Source organism: Erithacus rubecula (genome assembly GCF_903797595.1).
Source record: "Erithacus rubecula genome assembly, chromosome: 5".
Lineage (NCBI taxonomy): Eukaryota > Metazoa > Chordata > Aves > Passeriformes > Muscicapidae > Erithacus > Erithacus rubecula.
Genome location: NC_136687.1, coordinates 20564603 through 20590118, shown reverse-complemented (window position 1 = coordinate 20590118; position 25516 = coordinate 20564603). Strand labels below are relative to the sequence as shown.

General features: G+C 40.7%; 1 protein-coding gene across 10 annotated transcripts in view; it reads right to left on the bottom strand.

Moving 5' to 3' along the window:
- The window catches only part of TBC1D1 (TBC1 domain family member 1), a 98881-nt gene that overhangs the window by 60870 nt on the left and 12495 nt on the right, over positions 1-25516 (bottom strand). Inside the window, exon 1 of one of the 10 annotated variants that reach the window (XM_079305540.1) lies at positions 9679-9945. The exons of 7 other annotated variants lie outside the window; for them this stretch is intronic. In XM_079305540.1, coding sequence (XP_079161666.1) covers positions 9679-9708 — 30 coding nt within the window. In that variant the 5' untranslated portion in view covers positions 9709-9945. Of the gene's footprint in view, positions 1-9678; positions 9946-25516 lie in introns of those variants that run through there. 2 more of the 10 variants (XM_079305539.1, XM_079305531.1) reach the window with 2 other exon arrangements.

Genomic DNA, 25516 nt, shown 5'->3' with positions numbered 1-25516 from the left:
GAGTGATGCAACTGCCATGAAACTGCCACGTCCTAGATTGCTTCTTACTTTTGGACCCTTCACCATGAAAATGCATGACCCAAAAGCAAACTCTCCAAGTCTCCATGTGTATTTAGAATACCTCCAAATGCAACAGCACCTGACTGGTTCTGAAAGGAGTATTCTTACAAATTGTGCTTTTGGAAAGAATATAGGTAAACTCTGGTGGGCATATTACATGGTGTTCACTAATTTATATTTGCCCAGTCTTTTCTGTCCTTACAATAAAAACCATTTCTTTTTATTCTCCACAGCATTATCAGCTCCTCCATTCAGTACCATAAACTTATACGGAACCACTGCTGAATAAATCAAAAGATATTTCAAATAAGGCATTAACATCTTCAGATGTATTTTCTCCATATTTTGTTTGAAAGGTTTCTTTTCACATAATTTCACAAATGAAAACAGCATATCAAGACATAGAAGTAGTTGCTGGTCGTACCTGCAGGCTCACTTTTTTCAAGGTGAGTATGAACAATGAGGCAATACCTGTTGTAAAGTAGTAACTAGAAATATATCTGCTCATTCATTAGCAACAGAGATTAAATACTTTTTTTTTGGGAGAGGTGCAAGATGGAACTGCAAGCAGCATCCTTCACTGGGTAGAGACAGGCTTGGGACTTTGCTGGAGGCTATGGGGTGGGAAAAAGAAGGAAGCCTATTCTTAAACAGCTATAAATGGAAAAAGAGCAATGACATTTTAAAACTTCCAGGACAAGTGTTCTTTTCTGTTTTGATTTTTTTTTTTTTTTAAGCGGAGCAGAGAATTTGTCTTTTATTATTTGTGTATTTTATTGTTGCCTTTTATTGAAAGGCAATAAGAGGACTTAAAATAGGAATTTAGGTAGTACCCTTAATTATTAATCAGATTAAATTTCATTTGTACAATAGGATACAGGCTCTCTCCTTGTCTCCTTTGCTCTTGGGCTTCTGGTACTTATCAAAATCAGTCCAACTGGAAAAATAGGGGTTAGCTAAACAGACAGAAGTGAATACAATTTCTTTACAAATTAAAAACAAGCCTGAAATTCTGTCCTTTTTATCAATATCCAACTCCAAACAAGAAAGGAGGAAAACTCCATGTGTATCCTCATAACAACTAAGGTTATTTCTGATATAAGCTTCTTGACAGCTGACACAAATGTGTGTCAAAATCTCCCTCCCCTCAAAATTTATTTTGATATTTTCACAAAGGAAGGTAGTGGGGGGAAGAATGCTTTTGGCTGACATGATGAGTAAATTTTATCTGCAGCAGAATAAAACACCATCTCGTACTCTGACAACAGAGTTGACAGACTTCCAAAGAAAACAGACAGCCACACAACTCTTCTTCCTTGGGTTGCTGGTGGGAGGCACAGAGACAGATAATGTTTTTAATTGGAAGAATCTTATTTGAACATTAAACTTACAAAGGCCCCAGGGGAATCTGAGTGAAGAAGCTGATCAGCTTTTTCCAGAATTCTGCCTGACTGGTACAAAATCCTGGTGAACTGACCTGCTTGTGGATGAGCACATTTGCTGCTTTGTCACACAGTAACAGATTTCAGCTGCCTTAGGTCAACTCACAGGAGAAAAGGATGGGAAAGTAATGACTAAATATCCCATGAAAACCACTCCAACTTTCACTTAAAAGAGCAGTTAGTTCACCAGTTTCCATCCTTCTCTGCTGTAAAACAGAAGGAAAAAAAAGCTTACAAATTATAACAAGCTACAATAATTTTTTACATTATTTCACATTTCACGAAAAAAACCACATCGGCTTCATGAACTGTGTTTGCATATAAAAAATATGCTTTAGTCTAAAAAGGTCAGCCTTCAATGACTGTATGTCAAGCAGAGATGTTGCTTTCACAGAATGATAAACTCTTTAGGTAATATATTCCAATGGGACATACCCAAATCTGAAATTCCAAAACATATTACTGGTTCAGGTTTTGGGTAGGTACACCAGTTTTAAAGACCGGCCCTTTGTACATAATAGTCTAGAACTCCAAAGCACTTCTACAAATTTCCTTTTCCATGACTTGCATTTGAGGAGATTAGAAGCTATAAAAAGCTCCACAGAAACAAAACCAGCACGAAACATTTAGTGCCAACCATCCAAATTTCCATGACAACGGCTTCAGTAAGCTCACCTCATTGGTACTACAGCAGCAGACCAATAGCTCAGTAAATATAGAGAGGCAACTCTTAAGATCTGGTTAAAGTAAGATATTTGGCTACATAGCTCCTTGAAATAAAAACATAAATTCTCCAAAATGGTTCACTGAAAAAGAAAGGAGTTGTTTAGTTTAGCTCAGCTTTGTCATTTACAGTAGCAGGGAGTGTGCCTGTGTAACTATGCACAAGCAGCCTCTTCACCCCAAACCTGCAATTTCTCAGAATATCCATACCTGAAAATCCTGTTTGGTAGCTGCATATCAAAGGTGTCCCCTGAAAAAAATGTTTTTGATTATAGTCATGGTGCTGGAGAGCTATAAAGAAAAACATTCACATATCCAAACCTAGCAACTTTTGAGCTGGAAAGAAGCTTCCAGCTACTCCAGAATAACGTTTGATTTGGTTTTAAAATGTGATCAACATGTGTGCTTACATACACAGTGCCCTGAGAATGGAAGATAACAAACATTTTTATATTCTCTTCAAAGTTCTTCAGTTAGTAACATACAGAAGTCTAGGGCACAGAAATTCCAGATAACCTTTTCAGGCCTGATATTTTCATTAAGCACGAGCCAAAAGGTCAACATCTCAATAAAACTAAAATTTCCTGATGGGCTCCTATTCCCTCCATCAGTGCCATCCACTGTGCCACAGTGTGTCCACACAGCCAAAGCCATGTGTATGTAAGCTGTTTGTCCAGCTTTTCTAACTGGACTCTCAAGTATAATCTGGTATGACTACTTCACTATTTTATTTTGAACCATGAATGTGTTTGAGAGTAGATTCTCCCATTTCACTTCTTGTGTGACAGATTACATTATGAGGGTGTCTCAAAACACCAGAATTGTCACTCATTTAAACAAAACTAAACCTTTATTCTGTGATACATTTCACTGCAAACAGGCATTTGGTTCACAGCACCAAATTACGACCACTTAAAAGTCACTTCCTAGAGTGAGGTGTAGAACCTGTCCTCAGCACCAGTGGCCCTCCTTGAACAACATGTTGCTGCATGGCACTTACTAGCTTAGATGCAACCCACAGGGGATTTCATCCAGGCTAAGAACTGCAGCTTTCATGCACCTGGTCAGCTGATCCAGGAACACTGGGCTGGCCTTTTGGCAAATTGAAAGGGAAAAGACAGAGAAGAAACCCTGTTGTTATGCTGTAGTACACTGAAACAGGATAAGGGTGCCTGAACCTCCCTCTTGCTTCTCAGTAAGAAAACTATGCTTTTCAGAAAGATTTTACTTTAAAAAAGGGTTACTAAGCAAGTGTGCAGATAATAGAAAATTGGGAGTAGCTGACTCTCTCAAAGGCAGGGAGGTTCTGTAGAGTGACCTTGATAAACCAGCAGACTGGGCAATCACCAAACATAGAAGTTCAACAAGGAGAAGTGCCAGATTCTGCACCTGGGATGTGGCAACCTTGGATGTACAGATAGACTGGGAAATGAGATTTTGAAAAGCAGTGCCATGGAATGGGACCTGGGGGTCAAATGGCAAGTTGAACATGAGCCAGCCAGGAGGGCCAAACGTGTCCTGTGGGGCTCAGGCACAGCATGGCCAGCCAGGCAAGGGAGGGATTGTCCTGCTCTGCTCTGAGCTGGGGTGGCCTCACCTGATGTGCTGTGTGCAGCTTTGGGTGTCACAGTATAACAAGGATATAAAGCAGTTAGAATGTGCCCAAAGAGAGAAATGAGGATGATGAAGGGCCTCGAGGGGAAGCTGTATGAGGAGTGGCTGAGGGCACTTGGTCGATTCAGCCTCAAGGAGACTGAGATAAGACCCCATTGCAATGTACAACTTCCTCATGAGGGGAAGAGGAGGGGCAAATTCTGCTCTCTTCTCTTCGGTAACCACTGATAGGACATGAAGGAATGGCCTGAAGTTGTGTCGGGGAGGTTTAGGCTGGATTTTAAAAAAAGGTTCTTCACCCAAAGGGTGGCTGTGCATTGAACAGGCTCCCCAGGGAAGTGGTCATAGCACTAAGCCTGACAGAGCTCAAGGAGTGTTTGGATAGTGCACGTGGTGTGACTATTGGGGGTGTCCTGTGCAAGGGCAGGAAGCTGGGCTTCATCCTTGTGGGTCCCTTCCAATAAAGCTTATACTGGTGATTCTGTGAAAAAACTCCTGTTAAAGTTCTACGTTTATGCATTAATGCATCTCATGATTTGTTATTGTAACTTGGTTAAAAAGCAAGAATAACTGAAAACCATTTCAATACAATTCAGTAGAGTTAACTCAGTGATACAACCAATACACAGTAGCTAAAGTCATTCCCCTGCCTCAGCTTCTGCTCTTTGAGTTCTGGCTGCTTTTCCCAGCTCTGCTGCCTCACCTCCCCATACAAGTTAGTAAGCATCTCTTGACATATTTTGTCTATCCTAACTGATATGTAAAATACTACCAAAACAGAGGCTGAGAATGTTTTTCCTCTGAGTCACTGCCATCCATAAGTATTTCAGCTTGAACAGTTGAGCTGTAAAGGCTTCTAATTAAAAAACCAAAAAAAAACCCAAAAAACCCCCCCAAAAAAAACCTCAAAAAACCAACAATAATTCTATTAATTGAATAATGATTAAATAATTCCATTGAGGATTTGCTTGTTAAGTCATTAGTCAACCTCTGTACACCCCATACAGCCTCACACCCTTCAAATTTAAAATAAAATGGTTCAGAAGACTTCTTAAAGTATTTAAAGATTTTATTAAATGGCACAGAAAAAAAATTCCAAAAATTCCTTAAAGCAGAGGTTTCTCAGAAATGCTGCACATTCTACACTGGGGACGATGGGAAGCTACAAACTGTAAAGAGGTTCTTTACCTGACTTTTCCCTAATGATGTTTCTACTTATGGGACCCAGAGTGGAACTGCTGCTTTGGTGTTCTCAGGAGCACTTCCAGTACAAATAAAAGACTGCTTCCTTACAGTAGCCTTTCAAAAAAAGGCTATGATGTGAAACAGTATTTTAAATCATCAAATGTAAGGCAAATGAAGTTAAACTGCAGTGCTGCAGACATATGTTTATATATGGCAAAAAATCCAAACCAACCCATAGTTGTATTATCCATCTTTGACCTGGGATTTTCCCTGATCCTGCAGGATTTACTAGCTGTTTTGCTGCTGGTTGGCTCAGAACATATTAACCACATGAAGACAGCTAGCACCAACTTCCAGAGTGCCTTTCAGCAAAGAAAAGCAAACAGTGTTTGACTAGAGGCTAAAAGTTCTGTTTTGAATTGCAGAGGACAGAACCTGTACAAAAGAGCAAGCTCAGCTACCTTGTCAGGCTTGGCTTGTTAAATCTGAAGGTCAACATGAACCTGAAAGAAGATACTCATGAGAAATTAATTCAGAAAGACATAAATGATTCAAGAGAAAAACCTTGCTAAACTGCAATCTACATGGCCAGAAATTTCTCTGTGGAAAGCTCTGCTCCTTACTAAGCACTCTTAATGTACCTGACAAATGCAGAGGACACTGCCCTACTACACCTGCACAGCCAAATAAAAGCCATGTGAGCAACTGTATTCCATCCCTCGCCCATCAGACAGGGAACATCTAAGCAGAGCAGGTGCAATTAGAGCCTGGCATGCAGAAATAGAAATGGAAGGACAAAGAATAAAAGCAAATAGTTCCAAAGGGAACTTAACTGCTGAGTAACTGAGGGGTTTCACCACGGGACTGACTTCATTTCAAATGCTGAGCGCATATTCCTCAGTCATCACCCAGGGCCCCGCAGGGGAAGGTGGGGAGTGACTGGCATACAGAAAACAGTGCATTAGAACTGCTTGGTATTTTGTGATAATCTGCGTTTATCTGAAAGCTGCAAATTGGCAACAACATTTTACCCCAACATAAACTGACCTGGAGAATCACACTGAGCACAAACGTAGCGTTCTCTGACAAGGGCATTGTGCAATCTTGGGCACCAAAACACAGCTCTGGCAGAAATCTGCACTTTCTCTTTGCTACATTGCTGGCATCCAGCCTGGGAGACAAGTGAGGGTCTGTCCTTTCAGCCCTACCCACAGCATCAATGGCTTCAAGGAGATTCTTCCACAAGCAAAGCTATGGCTTTTGAGCCTTCCCTCTTCAGTGATTCCCAATTCTTCCCTGGCACTAGTTCTCTATTAAATACTTGATTCTTGATACAGTATGAAAGTATTCAAATTCCTTTACAATAAGGGTTATCAGGGATAAATGCACTAGCACAAACATGAATAGCACCCTATAGAATACCACCACTACTAACTTACTTGCCTACCCAAATAATTTATCATGAATAAGGTGGGCTTAACAAGTAAGACAGGTTTAACAAATGTGTAAGTTTTTTGGCTTTAGACAGCTTTTAAGTGCCTGGTTATGAGGGCTCCTGAGGAGACCAAAACTTGATTTGTTTGGATAAAATGTAAATCATTCACTGAGAGATTAAAGATATCCAAAGGCACTCAGAGTTGCTGCAAGCTGTGGGGAATAAAAGAAAGAGGCATGTCAGTTAAACTGGAGCAAAACATCCCTATAAATGCGTGTGATATACGTTAGAACAGACCAACAAAAAAGCCAAAATCATCCTTCCAGAACACTCTTAAAAAGGAGGAAAAAAAAGTAGGAAGGGATTTCTTGGCCATCCTGATTTTCAGTCTGTCATTCTTCTTCATTTCTTTGCAGAAGGCAAATTAATTTAATTTGTAGCTTCTGACCTAAACTAAGAAATATATTGTTACTCCCATTTACTCAAAACTCTCTATTTATACAATTTCTTGCCTGAATAACTGTTTCTATTTCTTCAGCAATCAGTTCTCTAATTCTGGTTGCTATAAAGCTGCTTCTGAATAGAAACTTGCATTATAAAATTAAATAATTTGTAAAGAGTTAAGATTATTTTTTTAATTAACGACACATTAAATATTATAGGAACAGAAATAAAATTACTTTTAACACTTGTCGCTGTATAATTAACTCCTACTAATGAATTAATAATGTGCCAGTTTACCACTAAAACTCTGCATGTCTATTTTTTTTTGAGACTTAAAGCTTTGACATTTTTCAACCCCACAATGATTACTTTTACTAATAGCAACTCAGTGACCTACACTGAATATGAAAAGTCTTGCTGTATTTTCAAAAGCAACTCAGAACAGTGTAAACAGTCTACACTTTCAAGAGACTGTGCTTTTAGGTGCTTAGTCTTACCTTTCCCTTAAATCAGTTGTCTAACACTATCAAATCATGCAGGAAAAACAGGTATGACTATTCTTTTTTATTTAAATAGTTTCAGGAGACTAAAACAAGTCAGTACTTTAGAATTCATTATCCACAGAGCTATCATTCAGGGATTTAGCCAGCATCCATATGGCCAATGGGGGCAACATCAATCCACATCCGACTCAAGCAGGGCTTTATCCTCCAGCCCAGAATGGGCCCCATGGCTGAGCCTGGCAGCACTGCAGAACTCAGCCCTGAGGAGCCTGTGTGTAGGTAAGAGACAAGCTGGGTAAAACTGCATGTAAAAATGTGTAAACAAGACAAATTAAAAGGTAATGTTTATACCAACACCAGGGAAATCAGATTCATAGCACAAGGGAGTAAATTGCTTCACATGTAACTATCTGCAGGTCTGGTGTCTTGCCTGGTGAGAATAAACACTTAATTTAAGCCGGGGGGGGGGGGGGGGGTGTCACTAATTTTTAAGTAATAAATGCAAAAGGACAGCTTTCCTTCGAGAGGGGCAGCTTCCTCCTTCCCTGTTCTAGAACGGCTCACCATCTCATAAGAACTGGAAAGGCTTGCATTTATGTTGAAAGCGCACAGCAAGAGGTCCTACATATTTACTGATCAGATTTTGGCAAGCAGGAAAGCTTTCTCTATTAACAAGCCTCATTTTATATTTCTAAGTACACTGCCTTGCTTTCCCTCCCAAATTAGTGCTGATGATTAATGGCCATCAAAAGAATAAATCTAAGAAGTTGTGAGGAACCAGCATTGAAATAATTACTTTTGGAAGCCCAGAAAGCATTCCTAAAAGCAGTTAGAAGTGTGTTTGTGCAAGAGCTTGTTTCTCTAAAAACACAGTGAACTCCGTGTGCTACAAGTTCTGACCTCCTCCGACACCAGCTCCTCTCTGACCAGCTGCCTGCCCAGCTGACAAGCGAACAATGAGGGAAGGAAATGAGCCATACTTTGGGGTTATCCCTGAAGTACGTACTCAATGGCATCACTCATCTTTGGCAGCAGCCACCTGCATAGGAGACTGGGACATTTTTATAAGAGTCGGGACAGGCATCAGCTGCTATCATTCCTCCAGGTAACACGGCAAACCGGGACTCATGTTATGCATGGGACAGAGCCTGAGGAGTGACAAGAGAGGAAACTAACTACGCGTGCTCCATCCAACAGGTCTTCATCCAGAGAAAGCAAGGCAAGTGGAAAGAGAAAAGGATACAATCAGCAGTTTCCTTTCAAATCCTTCTCCAAAATAGAGCGAGTCTGAGAATCTATCTGAGAATCAGAACAAAGAGAACAGTCAAGTATCAAGCACTTTCCCTCTTAGTATCATCCGAGGGTGGGTGTTTCACCTATTAAATATTCAGGAACAGGGATGCAGAAGAAATTAAGCAACTGACCATTTACAACTGACAACAGAGAAGAGAGAATCCAGTTCTATGCCATCTGCCAAGCAGCCTACGCTGTGTTGAATTTCAAGATATAGTTTTTTCCCCAACTACTTTATTCAAGGAACTTAAAATTTTTGATTGCCATACAGCTGCTCCAGACACTTCTCCTCTTCTACGCGTTAAACTGAGAATGTCATTTGCAACTTACTTTAAATTCAGAATGACTGTTACTCTAGATTTTTTTAAAAAACATCAACACAAAATTATATTCTAGAGATCTTTAAGCATCTTTACTGCTTTACATCCATACGTAATTTCAGTTACAGTGGAAAATCCTGAAGAAGCCCTAGACACACAGATGAAGACACCAGCACGACACATTCATTGTCACAATCAAACATGTAAGTGTCCCACTAAAATCCAACTTATTGTTCCTCATAAACTCAGAGCATGACAAAAACCATAGGGAAAAAAAAAAGACTCCAAAACAAACAGTGGGAGCGCTGTTACACATTCCCCAGAGTGCAAAAGTAGCGTTAGACTTCCACAGGCACTAAGATCAGGCCTTCTGAGCAGTTTTAATTACAGCTCTCCCCTTCTGCAGATCCGCACCAACGCAGAACAAGTCGTCCAGACCTGCAGCCTCGCTTTTAGCCCCTAAACCCAAGGCACGTCTGACAGCAGACTGACTTTACCGGTCACTCTGAGTGCTCCCTCTTTACCGTGGCTGAACAATACAGCAGGGCTCTGCTGCCTTTCGCAGCGATGACTGACTTGCCTTGAAATTACACGCGAACATCTGCAAGCCCTAAGGCTGGACTTGACTTCCCGAGCGCGGAGAGCGCCGCGCCTCCTACCTTGGCCACCCAGCTGAACAATGGTGACATCCTAGGGGCTGCGGCGCGGCGATCGCCGGCTCCGGCCGCTGCTCTCCGCCTCTCCCGCCCGCCGCTGCGCCGGGAGGGGAGCGGGCGGCCCGCGCGGGCTCCCGAAGCGCCCCCGCCGCCGAGCGCCGGCCGGCGGCACCGCGAGCTCTGCGCGCCGGGACACTGCCCGTGGCGGCGCCGGCTGCCGCCGCGGGGCTGCGGGGCGGGAAGCCAAGGCAAGGGAAAGGAAGGGCCGCGGCCGCGTCCCGCCCCCGCCGCGCTCCGCCTCCGCCGGGGCTCCCCGCGCCCGGGCTACGGCCGCCGGACCCCGGCGGGCGGGAAGGGAGCGGGCTCGGGACGGCCGCGGGCTCGCCCTCCGGCAGCGCGCCCGGCAACGCAGACAACCGCCGGCCGCCGCCTCGCGCTGAGCGGCCACGTAATTCAGCGCTGATGACGGGATTCGTAACGAAAACTTTCTGGGAACATCTCGGCATCGAAGCTCTTACTAACATTAAAGGATGGAGCGAAAAATCATCATTTTGAAACCACTGTGAAATGTTACACTCCAGTCTGTCTCGCCATTCGTGTTAGCCTAATGGCATTTGACAATACACACTAGCAGCTCAACTTTCAGAAATCAGACTGTCGTGGAAGGCCAGACAGTAGTGTACATGTTTCCGGCAGGTCCAGGGATGTTACTCGCCACTCAGCCAGGAATGCTCATTCCTGTCGTTGCTCCGGCTGAGCTGGCTGTGAACACTCCCCTCCCCTACTCACTGGCCGTAGGGCTGCCTAAAACTACCAATTTTCCTGAATTTGGAGGAAGGGCACAGAACAAGGAAAGGAAAAAAGGCTTGGAGTTCACAGGAAATAACTCACTGGGCTCAAAACAAAAAGCCCTTTATTTTCCATCACCTCACAGAAACAACATGAAGAACTAGATTTGCACAATCGTAACAGGAAAGCATAGGGGTCTGCTATGCAGTTCTCAATAAAATTCAACTGCTCAAAGTTAGATGATGAAGTGCCAAATTCAGCTCTTCGTTTTACCCAGACACTCTCATTACTACTGGAGACAGCTACTCCACTGTGAGAGTGCCCTGCATATGCTTGCACCGGCACACTTATGGCTAATGGAACAATCTCTGGGTTAGAGCTGACACTGCTCCAGTTATTTGAGTTATTAAATGAAAACAGGAGGGAAAGAGTGACATCCACGCACATGGGCTGGGGAGAAGCAGAGCCAATCTCACAGCTCACTGAGGCAGAAAAGGGGTAGTTTTGGCACCTGCCCCAGACTGCATGACCCTGCAGCCCTGGGTTTGGTTCATGCAAAGCAAACAAGGCACTGAGCTGACAGAGAGCTCTATCACCTCCCGACGTGGTGCTGGTGAGGGTCCCAGCTCTGCTGTATGTCTGTAATGGGCAGCAGAGGGATGAGGACACTACACAAAAGGGATTCTTCTCAGGCTGTACCTAAGCTAGTTTCTGAAATGAAAAACTTAACAAATACATTACAGATCTTCATAAAAGGAGAATAGAGTTCCATTTGCTAATAGTTCTACATCTTACAGATAATTTACAACGATAGCCAATGGCTCTCTCTGTAATTATAATAGTGGCCATACACATTTCGATTTTACAGATGTTCTTAGCCATAAGCCCAATAAATGACTAAATATGACTGATATCCATTCTCCTAACAGTCTCTCAAGGCATACTGGCATGATAGAGGGGGAAATTTTCACTGCTGCTACTGTTCATGATATGCAGAGCACATATATGAAAAAATAACATCTGTTCTCAGGGCCTTAAACCCAGAACCTGACAAGAACTAGAAATATTACCAGGTCTGCTTTTATTTCACGAAGTAGCTGAGGGCACAAGCAAGGCAGAATGCTCCTCATTATGTGCTGCTCATAGTTGTACTGCATAACCACTGTCTTTGATGGTAGCATGAGAGTCTCAGGAGCCTCATTTCTCTGAGTGTGAACAATATTACTACTAAATAATTATTTCTTCCCTTTTTTCAGGGAGATCTGCCAGCCTGGGAGCTTTTCCAGCTCACCCTTCCTGACTGACACCTTTACACAATTTTAAACTGACAATACACTCATCTGCCTCTGAGTCCACATTAAACACTGATGTCAGTCAGGATATCTGGCTTCTCAGCCTGTCTGCAACTGGCTCAAACAGCCATCTCCAGTGTGTCACTTCACACTACCTAACTTTGAAACCTGCTGCATGTAATTGTTATAGTAATATTTGTATGATTTTAAGTGCACTCTGAAAACTTCTACATGCTTCTACAGGATTAGGAAGAAGAGTGGTGAAGATACTGAATTAGGAGATAGAGTAACAATGAATGAATTCCTGCTTCTGCTGTCAACATGACTTTCAGGCATGCTACATAAATGCTCTCTCTGCTTTAGTTCATCTGTTAAACAAAGATGACAGATGCTGGCCTTGAACGAAGGAGAAGCGGGCACACTTTGGCATTTGGGAAACAGCTGGAAGTGAGGCTTAAGTGTTCAGCTATAAAAACATTTAGTAATGCATGAAATTCTTCAGTGTAAATGAAAAGGTCACTGGGTTGCTTACCTTCCAAAAAAGATGCATTTAGTAATGTAGTGGGAACAATAACTGCATTCATTTTTCAGGATGTTCATATTTCTAAAAAGACAACCTCTGTATTTTAGTATTTTAAGCTTGGCTTGTGTAGATAACTGTATCTCCAAAAATACTACATCCCCTTTTTGGGGAAATGGAAAAATTCAGGGTCAGGGAATAACATCTGTATTGCATAAATAGTAAGTAGCACTTGACACCATCTTATCCAAGTGTATGATCTCCTAAAAATCAAAACAAACCCCTCAGTCCTATAAGCTTTTCCATGTCATCATGGAAAGTACTAGCAAGATATTTGTGGTTGTTTTTAAAATAGCAACAATTAAAAATACTTCAAAGCTACAACTTAGAGCTTGCATCATCAGAAAGGTGATCTTTCTGTTTTACAGATGTCCTACATAAATTAGCACATACACAAGTTATTTTTTCATTATTTTTTCTTCATTAAAAGAAGCCATTTGGAGAAAGAAAGAGATATAAAATAGGAGGGAGAAATAATGAAATATACAGAAGAAAGGAGGGTGCAGTCGATCTCCAAAGGAGGAGTATTTCTGACTCATTTTCCTCTAATTTACATTTCTCTAAGTTTTATAGCCATAAGTATTTTTGTGAGTCTTCACAATATGCCATCACTGAATGATGTCTCACAAGAACTTGCATTAAGGGTATAGCCACAGCTGTGATACTTGAGATTGGCCTCTGCTGTTGCTCTTGTGTTACTACTAGTGGTGATTTTAAAGCAGATGTCATTTCCATTTAAAGTTTTTTCTTCTGAATTGTATTTAAACGTATTTGGCAGTTATTCAAATGATCTCCTCTGTCCACATTCACTTGCAACCTGTAATTATCTCCTTCCTTCCTGTACAGAAGAAGGTCTTGATAAATGCAGGTGAAAAAAATATAAGAAAAAAAAAAAGTTCGCCATTAATTATCACTTTCCAATATTTGGTCCTTGTTTAAAAACACCCACAATTTTTATCCTTTATCACTTATTTCTCACTGTTCTTTTCCTGAGTATTATCTCATCCTTTCCTGTTCCAGGAGTGATGGTTTCTACTTTATCAAAGAGAGAAAAAATGTAACTACTGTGAGAATACTGTTTGTCATATGAATTCAAAATGTAATAGTTTTGGTTCTTAGATGCAACTGTACTAAATCACACCAAAACAAGGGTGTCTAAAGAGACACTGGACTTTCATGGCATCTTCACACATGAAAGACATAAAAATGGATTTATCTGAATCTGTTAACACAAAAGAGTAATGAATACTCTGTATTTCATCCTATCCAAGGACTCAATCAAGTCTAACTCAGTAGCTTCTGAATAAATATTGTGGTGAAGAAAAGAGTAAGCTTCTTTTGCCCAAATTATAAGGAAACTTTTTTCACAATATAAAACAAAATATTAATCATAAAACCAAATTACTTCACCAAACCAGATCTGCACCAGCCCCATGATGAAAAACAGCAGCACAACCCAACACCTAACCACAGGCTGGCTGTGACTGTCCCTTTGAATTAAAGTGCATAGGAGCCCACTGCCATGCTAAAGATGAAATCCAGCTTTCACCAAAGCACCTGCAATGACTCCTTTGGTGATTTCTAGATACTCAGTGGAAACAGAAATTTCACAGATTTGGATAATCTTCTTAGTACTGCGAGTGAAATTTTCTGGCTATTTGCTAACCAGTAGCAAATATGAAAAATGCTGACATTGGGCGGGTGCCCAGAGATAACTTGCAATTCACTCCCTGTGTGGCAGACAGAAGATAACAGCTCCTCACTAGACTGCTGGGCACTGATTCAGCAGCACAGTCCTTTCCAACCTCTCCTGAAGGTTTAGCTTACCTATAATTGAGCTACCATCTGCTGAGGCCCAGTTGCACTTCACCAAGAGAACTGAGGGAAAGCAAGATATGCAAAGGAAAGGTGATTCTATCTGTAGGAGAGAAGGGTAAGAGCACATGGGCCATGCTGCTCACTCAGCAGGCAGCGAAATTAGTCTTTCTTGGGCAAGTAATAACCTAAAGGCAGGGTTACATCAACTGGAGTGAGGTCATGAGACCATTGGAGGATAAACCACCTCATAAAGTTGAAGCAGCTTTCCTGATTGGCTACCATTATCTTCAGATGCTTCCTCATGGCTCTGTTTTGGAGTATTCAGGTATTCTTTTTTTTTTTGTTTGAAAAGTTACATCTAGAGAAAACTGTTTGTGCTTTTCTTATGCCCTGTTAGAAGGCAATTGTGGGTGACAGCAGATGCTGAGATGATCAGTCAGGTACCTTGAACAGAATGGATAATTTCTCAGTATTTGTTCCAGAAAGTTCAGAGTGGAAGGGTTTTGGTAAAATCCTTAGTCAAATGAGGAACTGGAGAAAATACTACTCACAGTATGTGGAACCCATCATCCTGCAAAGGTAACCAAGGCTATACATAATCAGCATAACAGTAACAAAATCTAGCTTTAGGTGCCCATTCACAAACATTAGGGTCATCTGGTGCAAAGAGCATCTGGACAGAAATCATTGTGCCACTTCAAATACTTACAAAAACATTGATGAGCAAACTTTGTATTGGAAAGCTTTATGCTGGATTGCATATTTTTTGTCTTTCCACAGACAGAAAAATAAAGCCTAAAGCTGTCAGGAACTTTGCCATGGGTTCTGACTAATTCTACTCAAGCATAATCATATGTCTGCATTTGACCTAGATGAAATGCACACTGCTGAGTGATCTAATTGCAATCAAGTGATCAGATCTCTATAAATGGGTGAAAAAAAATGCTTGAATCTATAGGTAGTCCAAGCAAGATTTATGAAGACCTCTTGTGAGGAGATCACTTTGATCTGAATAGTTAGATGCAAAAACCCACAAGGACAATGTGGCAAATTAGCAACAGGGGAAAATCAGAGCAAAACACGGAATTGCCACAAAGTGACATCAGAGGTTCCACGCATTCTGTTTAGTAATAAGAGTTTTCTGGAAGCTGTGAAATGAGCAGGAGGAGCAGAAAACAGACAGAGCAAGGAAACTGCAGAAGCAAATAGAGCTCAAAATAAATGGGGATGCTCACAGTGTGTAATGACAAACACACAAGTCAAGCCATTGAGATCATCAGCTAAGACTTGACTGTAGCTGAAACAACCCAAAACCTCCTGGTTTTCCTCCTTGTAGGACAGTTGCATTTGGTCTTCTCAGTGTTGCCAAAGTGAGGGATGAATTAGCTTATATATTTAGATTATATTCCTTCTCAGCTGTCTTGAAAGCTGAAAACTTTATCAGCGATGTTCCCTTGCACACATTTTTTAACTTACTGTTCCCAATCTCTACCCTTCCTACTCTCTTCTGCAGGCTTCTTAACCCATCGAGTGTATCTTTGCCAGTGATGTGGACTCTTTTGCTTTTGTAGTTTTTGGCTAAGTCATATTGGCTTTCAATTACAGAGAAAGCCACAAAATGGCAATAAGCTATCTTTCAAACAAAGATTCAAACACTGTCTCTACCAATCTGAAAAATCACTTTCCCATGATTCAGCTGGCTTTCCACTCGAAATTTACAATTCCAGGTTTCACCACAAACAACAACGTTTAGTTACTTTAAGACAATTCTGTTTTAACTCCTAAAAAACACACTGGAAACCATTTGTGAAATATAACACACAATAGAGAGGCAGGATTTGTCCATGTGACTCTTTTGTGGTTTTGATAAAGCTACATCACTTCAAAGGGCTCAGGATATACTACTGTAAGTCACCACTGCACATTTCACCCACATGTGCTGACTGCACTTCCGCTCCTCCGCCAGAACAATAGAAGCCTTTGCATGCTGAGTCAGCCATCCAAAAAACCATGGATCCACACAGACTGAATGCAGCCCCTCACCATAGGTTCTGTTAACCATCTTATCACCAAGAAGGGGAGATAGCTGCATCATTTCATGTAAGACTCATGGAGTGGGTAAAATTTGGTAATGTGTAAATATTTTCAGGAATAAAATCTAAAATATTAGTTGACACGCAGTATACTACTGAAATACATAAATAAATGCATAACTAATCATGGGTCAGTTCTGCCATTTCCTCCTTTCTGGGTATTCTAAGTACCAATAAGGAGCTCTGGCATTCCAGGAAAAACCTGCACAGAGCTGGATGGATGGGCTAGACAGCTGAATTCTTCACTGTAGTGATCTGGTAAGTTCAGATGCCACTGTAACTTGCAAGTCTGAGCCCATGTATTTGAATAATTTGCAAGTCTTAACTCACATATTTAAATGTGTTCACTGGTTCAAAGACTCAAATGGATAAGTGAACCTTAAAAGTCATCTGAGCAAGTCTTTTAGAATCATAGAATCAGTTTAGGTTGGAAAACAGCTATAAGATCATCAAGTCTAACCACGAATCCAGCACTGCCATATTCACCACTAAAGCATGTCCTTAAGTGTCACATGCACACATTTTTTGAATGCTTCCAGGGACGGTGATTTTACCACTTCCCTGAGCAGCCTGATCCGACCCTATTACTGAGGAATTTTTTCCTAATATCCAATTTAGACCTTCCCTGATGCAACAGAAGTCACTTCCTCTCATCTTGTCACTTGTTACCCAGGAGAAGTGGCCAATCTCCTCCTCACTATAATCTCCTTTCAGATCATTGCAGTGTGATCTGGTCTCCCCTGAACCTTCTCCAGCCCAAACACCCCCAGCTCCCTCACCTCATAAGCTTTGTGCTCAGACTTTTCACCAGCTCCATTGCCTTTCTCTGGCCCAGCCCCTCAATGTCCTTCCTGTTGTGAGGGGCCCAGAACAGGACACAGCACTCAATGTGTGGCCTCACCAGTGCAGAGTCCTGGTCCTGCTGGCCACACTATTTCTGACAGACCAGGGAGCCACTGGATGCCTTGGCCACCTGGGCACACCCTGGCTCATGCTCATCCAGCTATGGCCACATTCCAGCCATTCTGCCCCCAGTCCATAGCACTGCCTGGGGTTGTTGTGACCCAGGTGTATCCAGGACTTTGCCACGTTGAACCTCTTGCAACTGCCTTGGCCTATTTATTCCTCCTGCCCAGATCCCTCTGCAGAGCCTTTGTGCCCTACAGCAGATCAACATTCCCTCTCAATTTGGTGTCATCTGAGAATTTACTGAGGGTGCCCTTGATCCCCTTGTCCAGATAAAGACATTAAACAGAACATTTCATCCAAGATATATTACATTTTCAAGTGTATCATTGCTTTCAATTATAATTTATGAGTAGAATGTAGGCCAGTTTTAATCAATCTTCCCGGCTTTTTCTCTTAGCATGCAAAAAACTGTAACATAGAGTCAAACAAGAAGAACTTAATAAGAACTAAGTATGACACTCTCTCATTGTAGATCCATAATGTCATCCCCATACAAGTGCTTCAATTTTACTCACAACTTCAGTTAAGATAAAAACCCAGAGTCTAATTCAGCTGATGTTTCAAGCTGGCATCAAGACTTCCAGAACAGGTCGACATGCCTGTGAAAACATGTGCACCTAAAGTGAGGGTTATCTGGCTAAGATTAATTTGTCACATATCTAGGTTTTATATGGCTTGTTAGAAGTACATTGTCTCAACATGTGTGAAGGGGTTTATCCTGAGACATTGGCAGTTTCTGTTCTGTAACTTTAACAAGAAATGTAATCAGAAATCTGTGTTTTGTTTGAGGTTCCTGGGAACTCTTCTGACTCTTCCAAATTGAGCATGCACATGGACAGTCCACTAAACACAAAAACTGAAAGAGAAGGAAAAAAAAGACAACTCTATTCTAAAGAAAACCTTGTAGCATGCCTTCTGCGGTACATGAACTCCCTGCAGAAAGCCCACTGAAAACCTCCCAGTAAAGAGGAAGCCTGCATACAGGCAATGCATGCACTTTGAGATGTAAAAGCTATTCATTAGAGAATTGCCCCACTTAATCACAGATCAAGTTGCTACTATATCCTTATGTGTCTTAAGGATGTATCTGGTTCAGTACTCAGTTAATAATGTACATGTAAAGAACATACAGAAGTCCTGCAAGTTTCTAGAAGATAAACTTCTGTCACACACATAGAAACTTATTATAGTAAGCTCCTAACATGACTGAGAGCTAATGTTTTCACATCTATCAGATATTCTGCTGAGGGGAGCTGAAACACCCCAGAACATTAGCTCATGTCAAACACTAGCCAATGTTAAGCACATCTTGTTTTGTGAAATTTAACACACAAGAATAAACTTCAGGAACAGCAGTATTTCTGTTCTACAGACTTTACATAGTGCTGCTTCTTGTTACATAGTTTGTTACATACAAACTCATTCCAATAGTTTAAGAGGCATTGCAAAAATATTGAAAAAAACCACCCAAAAAACCTCAAAACAAACAAAAGAAAAAAACCCACAAAGAATTTGGGAAAAAAAAAAGTAAAACAGAAATTGCAGTACTGAAACTTTCTTACTTAAAACCCACCAGCATCTCTCAACTGATTTCAATCAGTTTAGACAAAGCCTTAGGTATCTCCACGGTAAGGCAAGCAATTCTCCTGCTGGTGGAAAGCAGAAGCAGAAGAGGTGAAAACTCACAGCAATCCCAGTATCTTACATTTGCTCTGGACAGCCACTAAGTGGCACTTAAACACCTCATCTTAAACCCTGATGAATCTGCACACTTGTGAAGGGATTGAGGGGACAAAAGGAGTTAGCACTCTGGGGAGTAATCCCTTCAAGAACAATTAAGCTCTCTTCCTGCAATTAGAAAGGCTTCCTAATGGCCTGGCTAGGAATGCTACTGTCAGGAATGCTGTACAGTGCTCCACAGCAGCAGAGATACTGCAGAAAGCTCCGCAGAAGCCACTGCTTTCTCTCCTAAATCCCAGACCCGATTTTCATACTCTGCAGTGAATTAAAAGTGATGAACAGGACATTGCTCTCCTTCAGACTTCAGTAAATTATTTCTTCATAGACATATGGCATACTTCAATTTGAAATTTTGAATAAGGAAAGAAACCTAATTTTTGTAATAGTGGTGTTGAATCAATCATGTTAAACATCTTGAATATATTATTGTATTTGAATTATAATTTTTCTTGTCTGGTTTTAAAAGTGCTTCTGTTTCATAAAAATCTTTGTAAATGAATTAATTTCAGGTATTTAAAAGCTTTTTTTCCTATGTGAATAACATAACAGTCATTGAAAAAATCTAAGGATAAACCCAAGCAGAATAATATACTACATATTATAGTGCTAACCAAGCAAGTATCTGCAAGCATGTTTAAATAATTGTTGCAAGTATGTCTGTTGTCTTCAAAGGAACTAGCCTGAAGTTAAAGAACATATAGATTTTCAGCCTCAAAGATTCAGAAATAAGATTTACATATAACTTGCTTTCTGACTCTCAAAAAACATTTCAGTTTCTCCATTTCTGTTAGCCATAGGTTTAGATGCAAATACACCACCAGATATTCAATGCAAGCTCTACTTTACACCTTTGTGCTGAACACATGGCCTCCAAACATCTCAAATGAAGAGTTATAAAATTTAGCTTTTATTCCCTCTTCCTGTGTAAGTTCTTTACAATATAAACAGAAGTATAGCACATAAGCAACAAAGCAACACAACAAATCCCGCCATGATTATTAAAAATACAATTTTGAAGCACATTCTGCCCGTGTGGAGCTAGTTTTGTGGGGTTCTTTTAAAGGCTGAAACAAGAAGTTTGCAAATGAAAAGTGCTCAATCAGTTATGCAGAAGGACCAAACTTAACCCAATGCAAGAGGAATCATCATCAGTGAAACTGCTTTTATGACTAGCAACAGATCTCAATTACTGTTCCTCTGGGAAAAGTGGGGGGAGGGTGGGAAAGAAAGGGAAGTCCACATCAACCAGCAGTTTCATACAAAGGACAAACCAAGTATGAACTGGCATTATCCACTCAATCCTTGTATCAGATCCTCGATGATCAACCTTTAGGGCAAACACACATATCCATTTAAGCCTGTATTTGTCCAGTCACACAAATCATTCTTTAGGAAAATATTTCCCACAGCCCTTCCCATAACTTGACGTCCACAGAGAGGGCAAAAAAAACAGAAATACAGAACAACTGTGTCTACAGGCAAGGGAAAGCACAGATTTTACGACAATGATTTTCTACCATTATTCACTTTGACATATAACAGGATGGGAGATTGTGCTGCTAAAGTAAATACAGTGGTTATATATGCCTCCTCTGCTTTGGTTTTCTGCTCCACTACAGCCAAAGAGCCCCCATCTGATGACCTTGGGGGCACAGCATAAATGTCAGCCCAGTAAAGGCAAATTCTAAATGAAAAGCCAACTGCATGGAAACATAAGGAGCTATTTCAGAAAGGTGATTTATTCAGTATCATAATTTACAAATTGACATCTTCATATTTTAATGTGGATGGCTTGCATTTGTGTTTTAGAGCCATTTTAAAATCTGAAAAGAAGATACAACTACCTGAACATGAATATCCATGTCTAAGTAGCTTCGAATGAGCTAAAGCCCAAGCGTCCCAATAAAACTTGCAAAGCACAGAAAATAAGGTTTTGGTTTTACTAGTCTTGAGGCAGCTTGATGTCTTAACTGATATCAATCAGTTATGAGCCAGAACCACTCTTGAGTCTGTCTGTAGAGAACTGTACCAACCAACATGACAGGTGCATCCTTTGGTTTATTCATGCATTTGACAAAAACTCTCTTCTCACTTTTGCGAACTAAATCACACTGTCCTCAATATGCTATTGTACTGTGTGCCACAAAAACTAACACTGTTTTAGGTAAGACTGATTTTTTAAATAAAAACTGCTACTTTCTAAGCATTTTTCCCCCTAATATACACTTTCTGGCTTTAAATTGCATACAATTATCATTGCACTGAGTATCCACAAAATTAAACCAAGAACTTCACAACTGTGCATACTTCATATTACTTAGGTGTGTTAAGTAATTAAACAAAAAATAAAAACCATCTATAGAGTCTAGATTAGACTTTCTGACTTGAGTTTGGAGATCAATAAGGCAGCATTCAATCTTACTAACTTCTTCTTGTCTTAAATCAACTTCAGCAAGCCTCAGCAGTGAGTAACTGAGAAAATACGTTGGAGTTTCTCCATCATTAAGTATTTCTTTGTACAGTAGTGTGGATGCAGTTTATATTTAATACTGCTATAAATCAAACAGTATTTTATGAACTCTTAATTCTGTATATAGAACTTGTATTTCCACATTCGTATTTCTCACTCAGAACTTTCCATGGGCACAAGTGTTTCCGTTTGGTTTGGGTTTTTTTATTTGCCCAGCACTGTCTGCTTGCTCATGTTTGTTTGAAGCTGTAGGACTGATGAGGCTCCAAGGCAATGAGGAGATCCATTACCTTTGTGTCTTGCATCCAACACCACTGCAGTAGTCAGACTTTACAGCCCCATAGTAAGGTGAGCTGGATAACCTTGATGCTACACATTTATTATTGTTACAAGTTGTGAAGCCGAGAACTTATCAACATGATTAGTGCTTGCGTAATATGTGGATAGACAGTTCCTCAACTTTAGACCACCCACTGGGTGATGTTCATGTCTTTTTAGAGCAAGGCTACTTTAGACTGGGCAGGTATGCAGTGACTTCTTCCACACACTACCAGGAGGGCAGATTTCAATGTCAGTGACACTTCCACAGAACATTCTGAGCTGGGAGGGACTCAAAAGGATCCCCAAGTGCATCTTTTCATTGAATGGGCCATATGGGGATTGAATTCACAGCCTTGGTGCTAGGAGCACCATGCTCCAAACAAGGTGTCTCTGTGTACAGAGGCCAAGGGAGCCTGCAAGTGTCCCTGTGCACCTCCATGGTCACACTCCAACTTCTAAGATCCATGTCATCCTACAAAGAAAGGACAACAGGACTGCAACAACTGGGCCTGCTCCATGGCTCAATCCCTTTGGAGTGCTCCTGGTGTAGCACTCTATTTCCTCCACCGGCTTATGAAAGTACCAGGAAAATCGTGTCCCAAATTATTTTATGTTCACTTTAGTTTCCAAATTTACGTACTTGAAATTTGACAAAAAACATCTACGGTGATCTAGCAAGGTGCACCAAATTAGTTTTGGAGCAGAATGAAATTAGTTTATTTTACCTTAGCCCCTAAAGCAGTCCAACACAGAGCTGACAAACATCAGTGCCAGCACAAGGGAAAACACCAAGAAAGTACATCAAGGGATGGATCAGAAGAAAAAGAATAATAGAATTGCCTCTTTAGACAGAGGACAGCTATACAATCTCCTGAGTGTACCATCATAGATTACACTTGAACTAAAACCCCAGGGCAGTTTAAAGCTGAACGAATTGGGGATCTTGAGGCCAGGCCTGCTCTCTGCTGTAGGTGGCGATGTGCTGACTCTCACCGAGGTCACATGAAAGTGTTCTGTGATCATGAAAATAGGTCACTTTTCCTTTGGAATATTCAAATTTCTCTGAAACACCTCACTGAGTGATACCACAGTATAAAGAATAGGGGGAGAGTTGGGAATGTGCAAATCAGCAAACAAAGGAATACAAGGCCATGGAAAGCTGACTCAAACTTGGTTAGGATGTTAAGAGTGAGCTTCACTTAGGAGGTATGTAAGGAAAGCTATTCTCTGTGTGAACCAGAGCTTCTCAAAAAAACTCTTCTACAACTCTGGAGGATGCTTAATGGCTCCAGTTACCTACGCTGGACATCACAGGCCACAAGTAAGACAGAAAGAATGGTTAGTAATCAGATGAGAAGCCATCATAAATCCACTAATTATGCTTTTGCCTCAGTTCTACTGTTTTGTATCTCTGCTACATTCCCCAACAGGAAAAGTGAAGGAAAAGCTAATAGCCTAGAACAATAAATACCCTTGGCATGAACTCTGACCCTAAAATAAAGTGCATGCAACATCACAACTAACACACAGCTACTTTCAATATAATTTAAGCTAAAAAATACAGGAACAATGTCATCTGATACAGTTTACTATACAGTTAACTATGACACTAAGATAAGAAATCACAAGAATATATAATTTTTATGCTGCTGCTGCCGTAAGAGTGGGAATAGGCAACTCTTTTTACAAACCTCGTGATTAATTTAATCTTCCATGATCAGAATTATCTCTGGCTGTAAGTCAGATAGCAGAACTGGTATTACACAAATTATTTTCTCCATGTGGCAATCACACAAGGTTTAGGGAAATCCCACAATATTTTTTGATAAAATGAGAGTGAACACACGAGCACTTAGATGATGCAGCATGTCACAAAGTGACTCTAAGATTTGACAAAGAGCCCCATAGAGGCTTGGAATAATGTTGCTAGGGACAGGGTCACTGGCCACTAAAGTTCCCTGACAGAAGAGTACACTTACATGAATTGTTTGAACATATCCCAGGATAGAACTGGTGTCATCATACTCATGCTCAAGAAGCCTGCAAAGCTTGATTAATTGTGAGAGTACTGAAAGCACAGCTGGTTGTTTGCATTATACAGGATATTCTGTTAGGATTTACACAGCTAAACTTTGACCTACTTTATAAACTGGACTGTGAATGTGCACAGCACAAATATGTATTTGATTTTTTTATTTGTTCTGCTGCATTTTTTTTCTTCTGTATTCTACATTTTCTTCAGTGTTTGGGAGACAGGAGAGATTTCCTAAATCAAAAAGTAGTTCACAATTACACAGATTCAATCAAAAACCCCAAAGGTGCATAAGGAGGCAGAAAACAATCAAATTAAGTTCTCACTTGCACTGACATTATTCTAATTACTTAATTTTGTTTCAGTGTTTTAATGGGGGTTTTTTTTTGCAGAAGAAGAACCATATTTTCATCTCCCTAGATTCATCAGGCAGTAAAATAAAAAAGAAGATCACATCTATCTTTAAAATTATCTTCCTTGAATTATTTTAAGGAAAGGAAACGGTGCTATTAAAAATGAGATAGTTTGTGAGGCTATACCTTAGAGTCTAATGTAAAAACAAGTTGTGTAAGTCGACAGTCATGCAGCCAAGCCTCACAACAACTGCTTAGGAGTTCACTGGGCCCCTGCCATTCCTTTTATAGATGAATAATGCGAAGTTCAGCTCTGTGCAGCCTCACAGAGAGCTAAGTGTTGATTATCTGAAACCAGCTTCTTCAGCACATAATCAGATCATAAACAACATGTAACAGAGTGCTGGATTCCAGGTAAGACAGCGTGATCTACTTAAGTGCATAAGCTATTTTAACTCATGGAAGTAGGTGAAGGTTGTTTAAAATCATAGTAACTGTTAAAGCAATAGGTGGACAAAAAACCTGAAGACCTCTAACAACAGAAGACATCATAGCTGTTACCAAAAACCTCAATAACAGGCCAAGTGCTACAATTTGAGAAGTGCCTCAATGTAAAGAGATGGGTCCTATCTGTGTTTGCCTTGGGGCAGATTTGGCACAGGTGAAGTCAATCACAGGCTCAGGTTTCCAGCAGGTGTCCCAGTCTGCTGCAACCATACAGACACTGCAATTCTCAGGGTAACACTCCTGCAGCTGCCTGGGCCAAAAGCTGTCCCTGATTGATGACACTACAGAGACAAGATTCAGAAGCACCACACAGACTTGTGCACAACTTGTGCAGCTGTGATCCTGTTTAAATCACAGGCAATATTTTCCTATTAAGCAGAAAAGTTCTACCCAGTGTTTTGCTATTGTAGCATTAACTGCTCTGGTAAACACAAGCATATATTACAGGCTGTTATGACAACTTGTGTCCAGAGTCTTGGGGAAAAAAAAAAACCTAACTTACACAAACAAAAACACCAGTACAAAACGTAACCCTTTAAAAATCAAAACTACAGTTTTGCATTGGAAATGTTACAGAAATATTTTCCTTGCAAGACATAAGGCTCAAGTTTAGGCTTTCCCTCAAACTCTCTAGACCTCCAATTCACAACACAGAATAAAAAAGGGGAAACTTTCAAGCATTCTGAGCTTCACTAAAAAATAAATTTAAAATTACAGTGCTGTCAGCTGACTTCTACTCTGCATACAGGAATTTATTTTACCCTGTGATCAGAAATAATAGGTGGATGATGGACTCCACAGACAGCTCAGAGTAGCCTCACATTAGCATACCCTGGTCCTGATGAGGGACTTCAACCACTCAAATATCTGCAGTAGA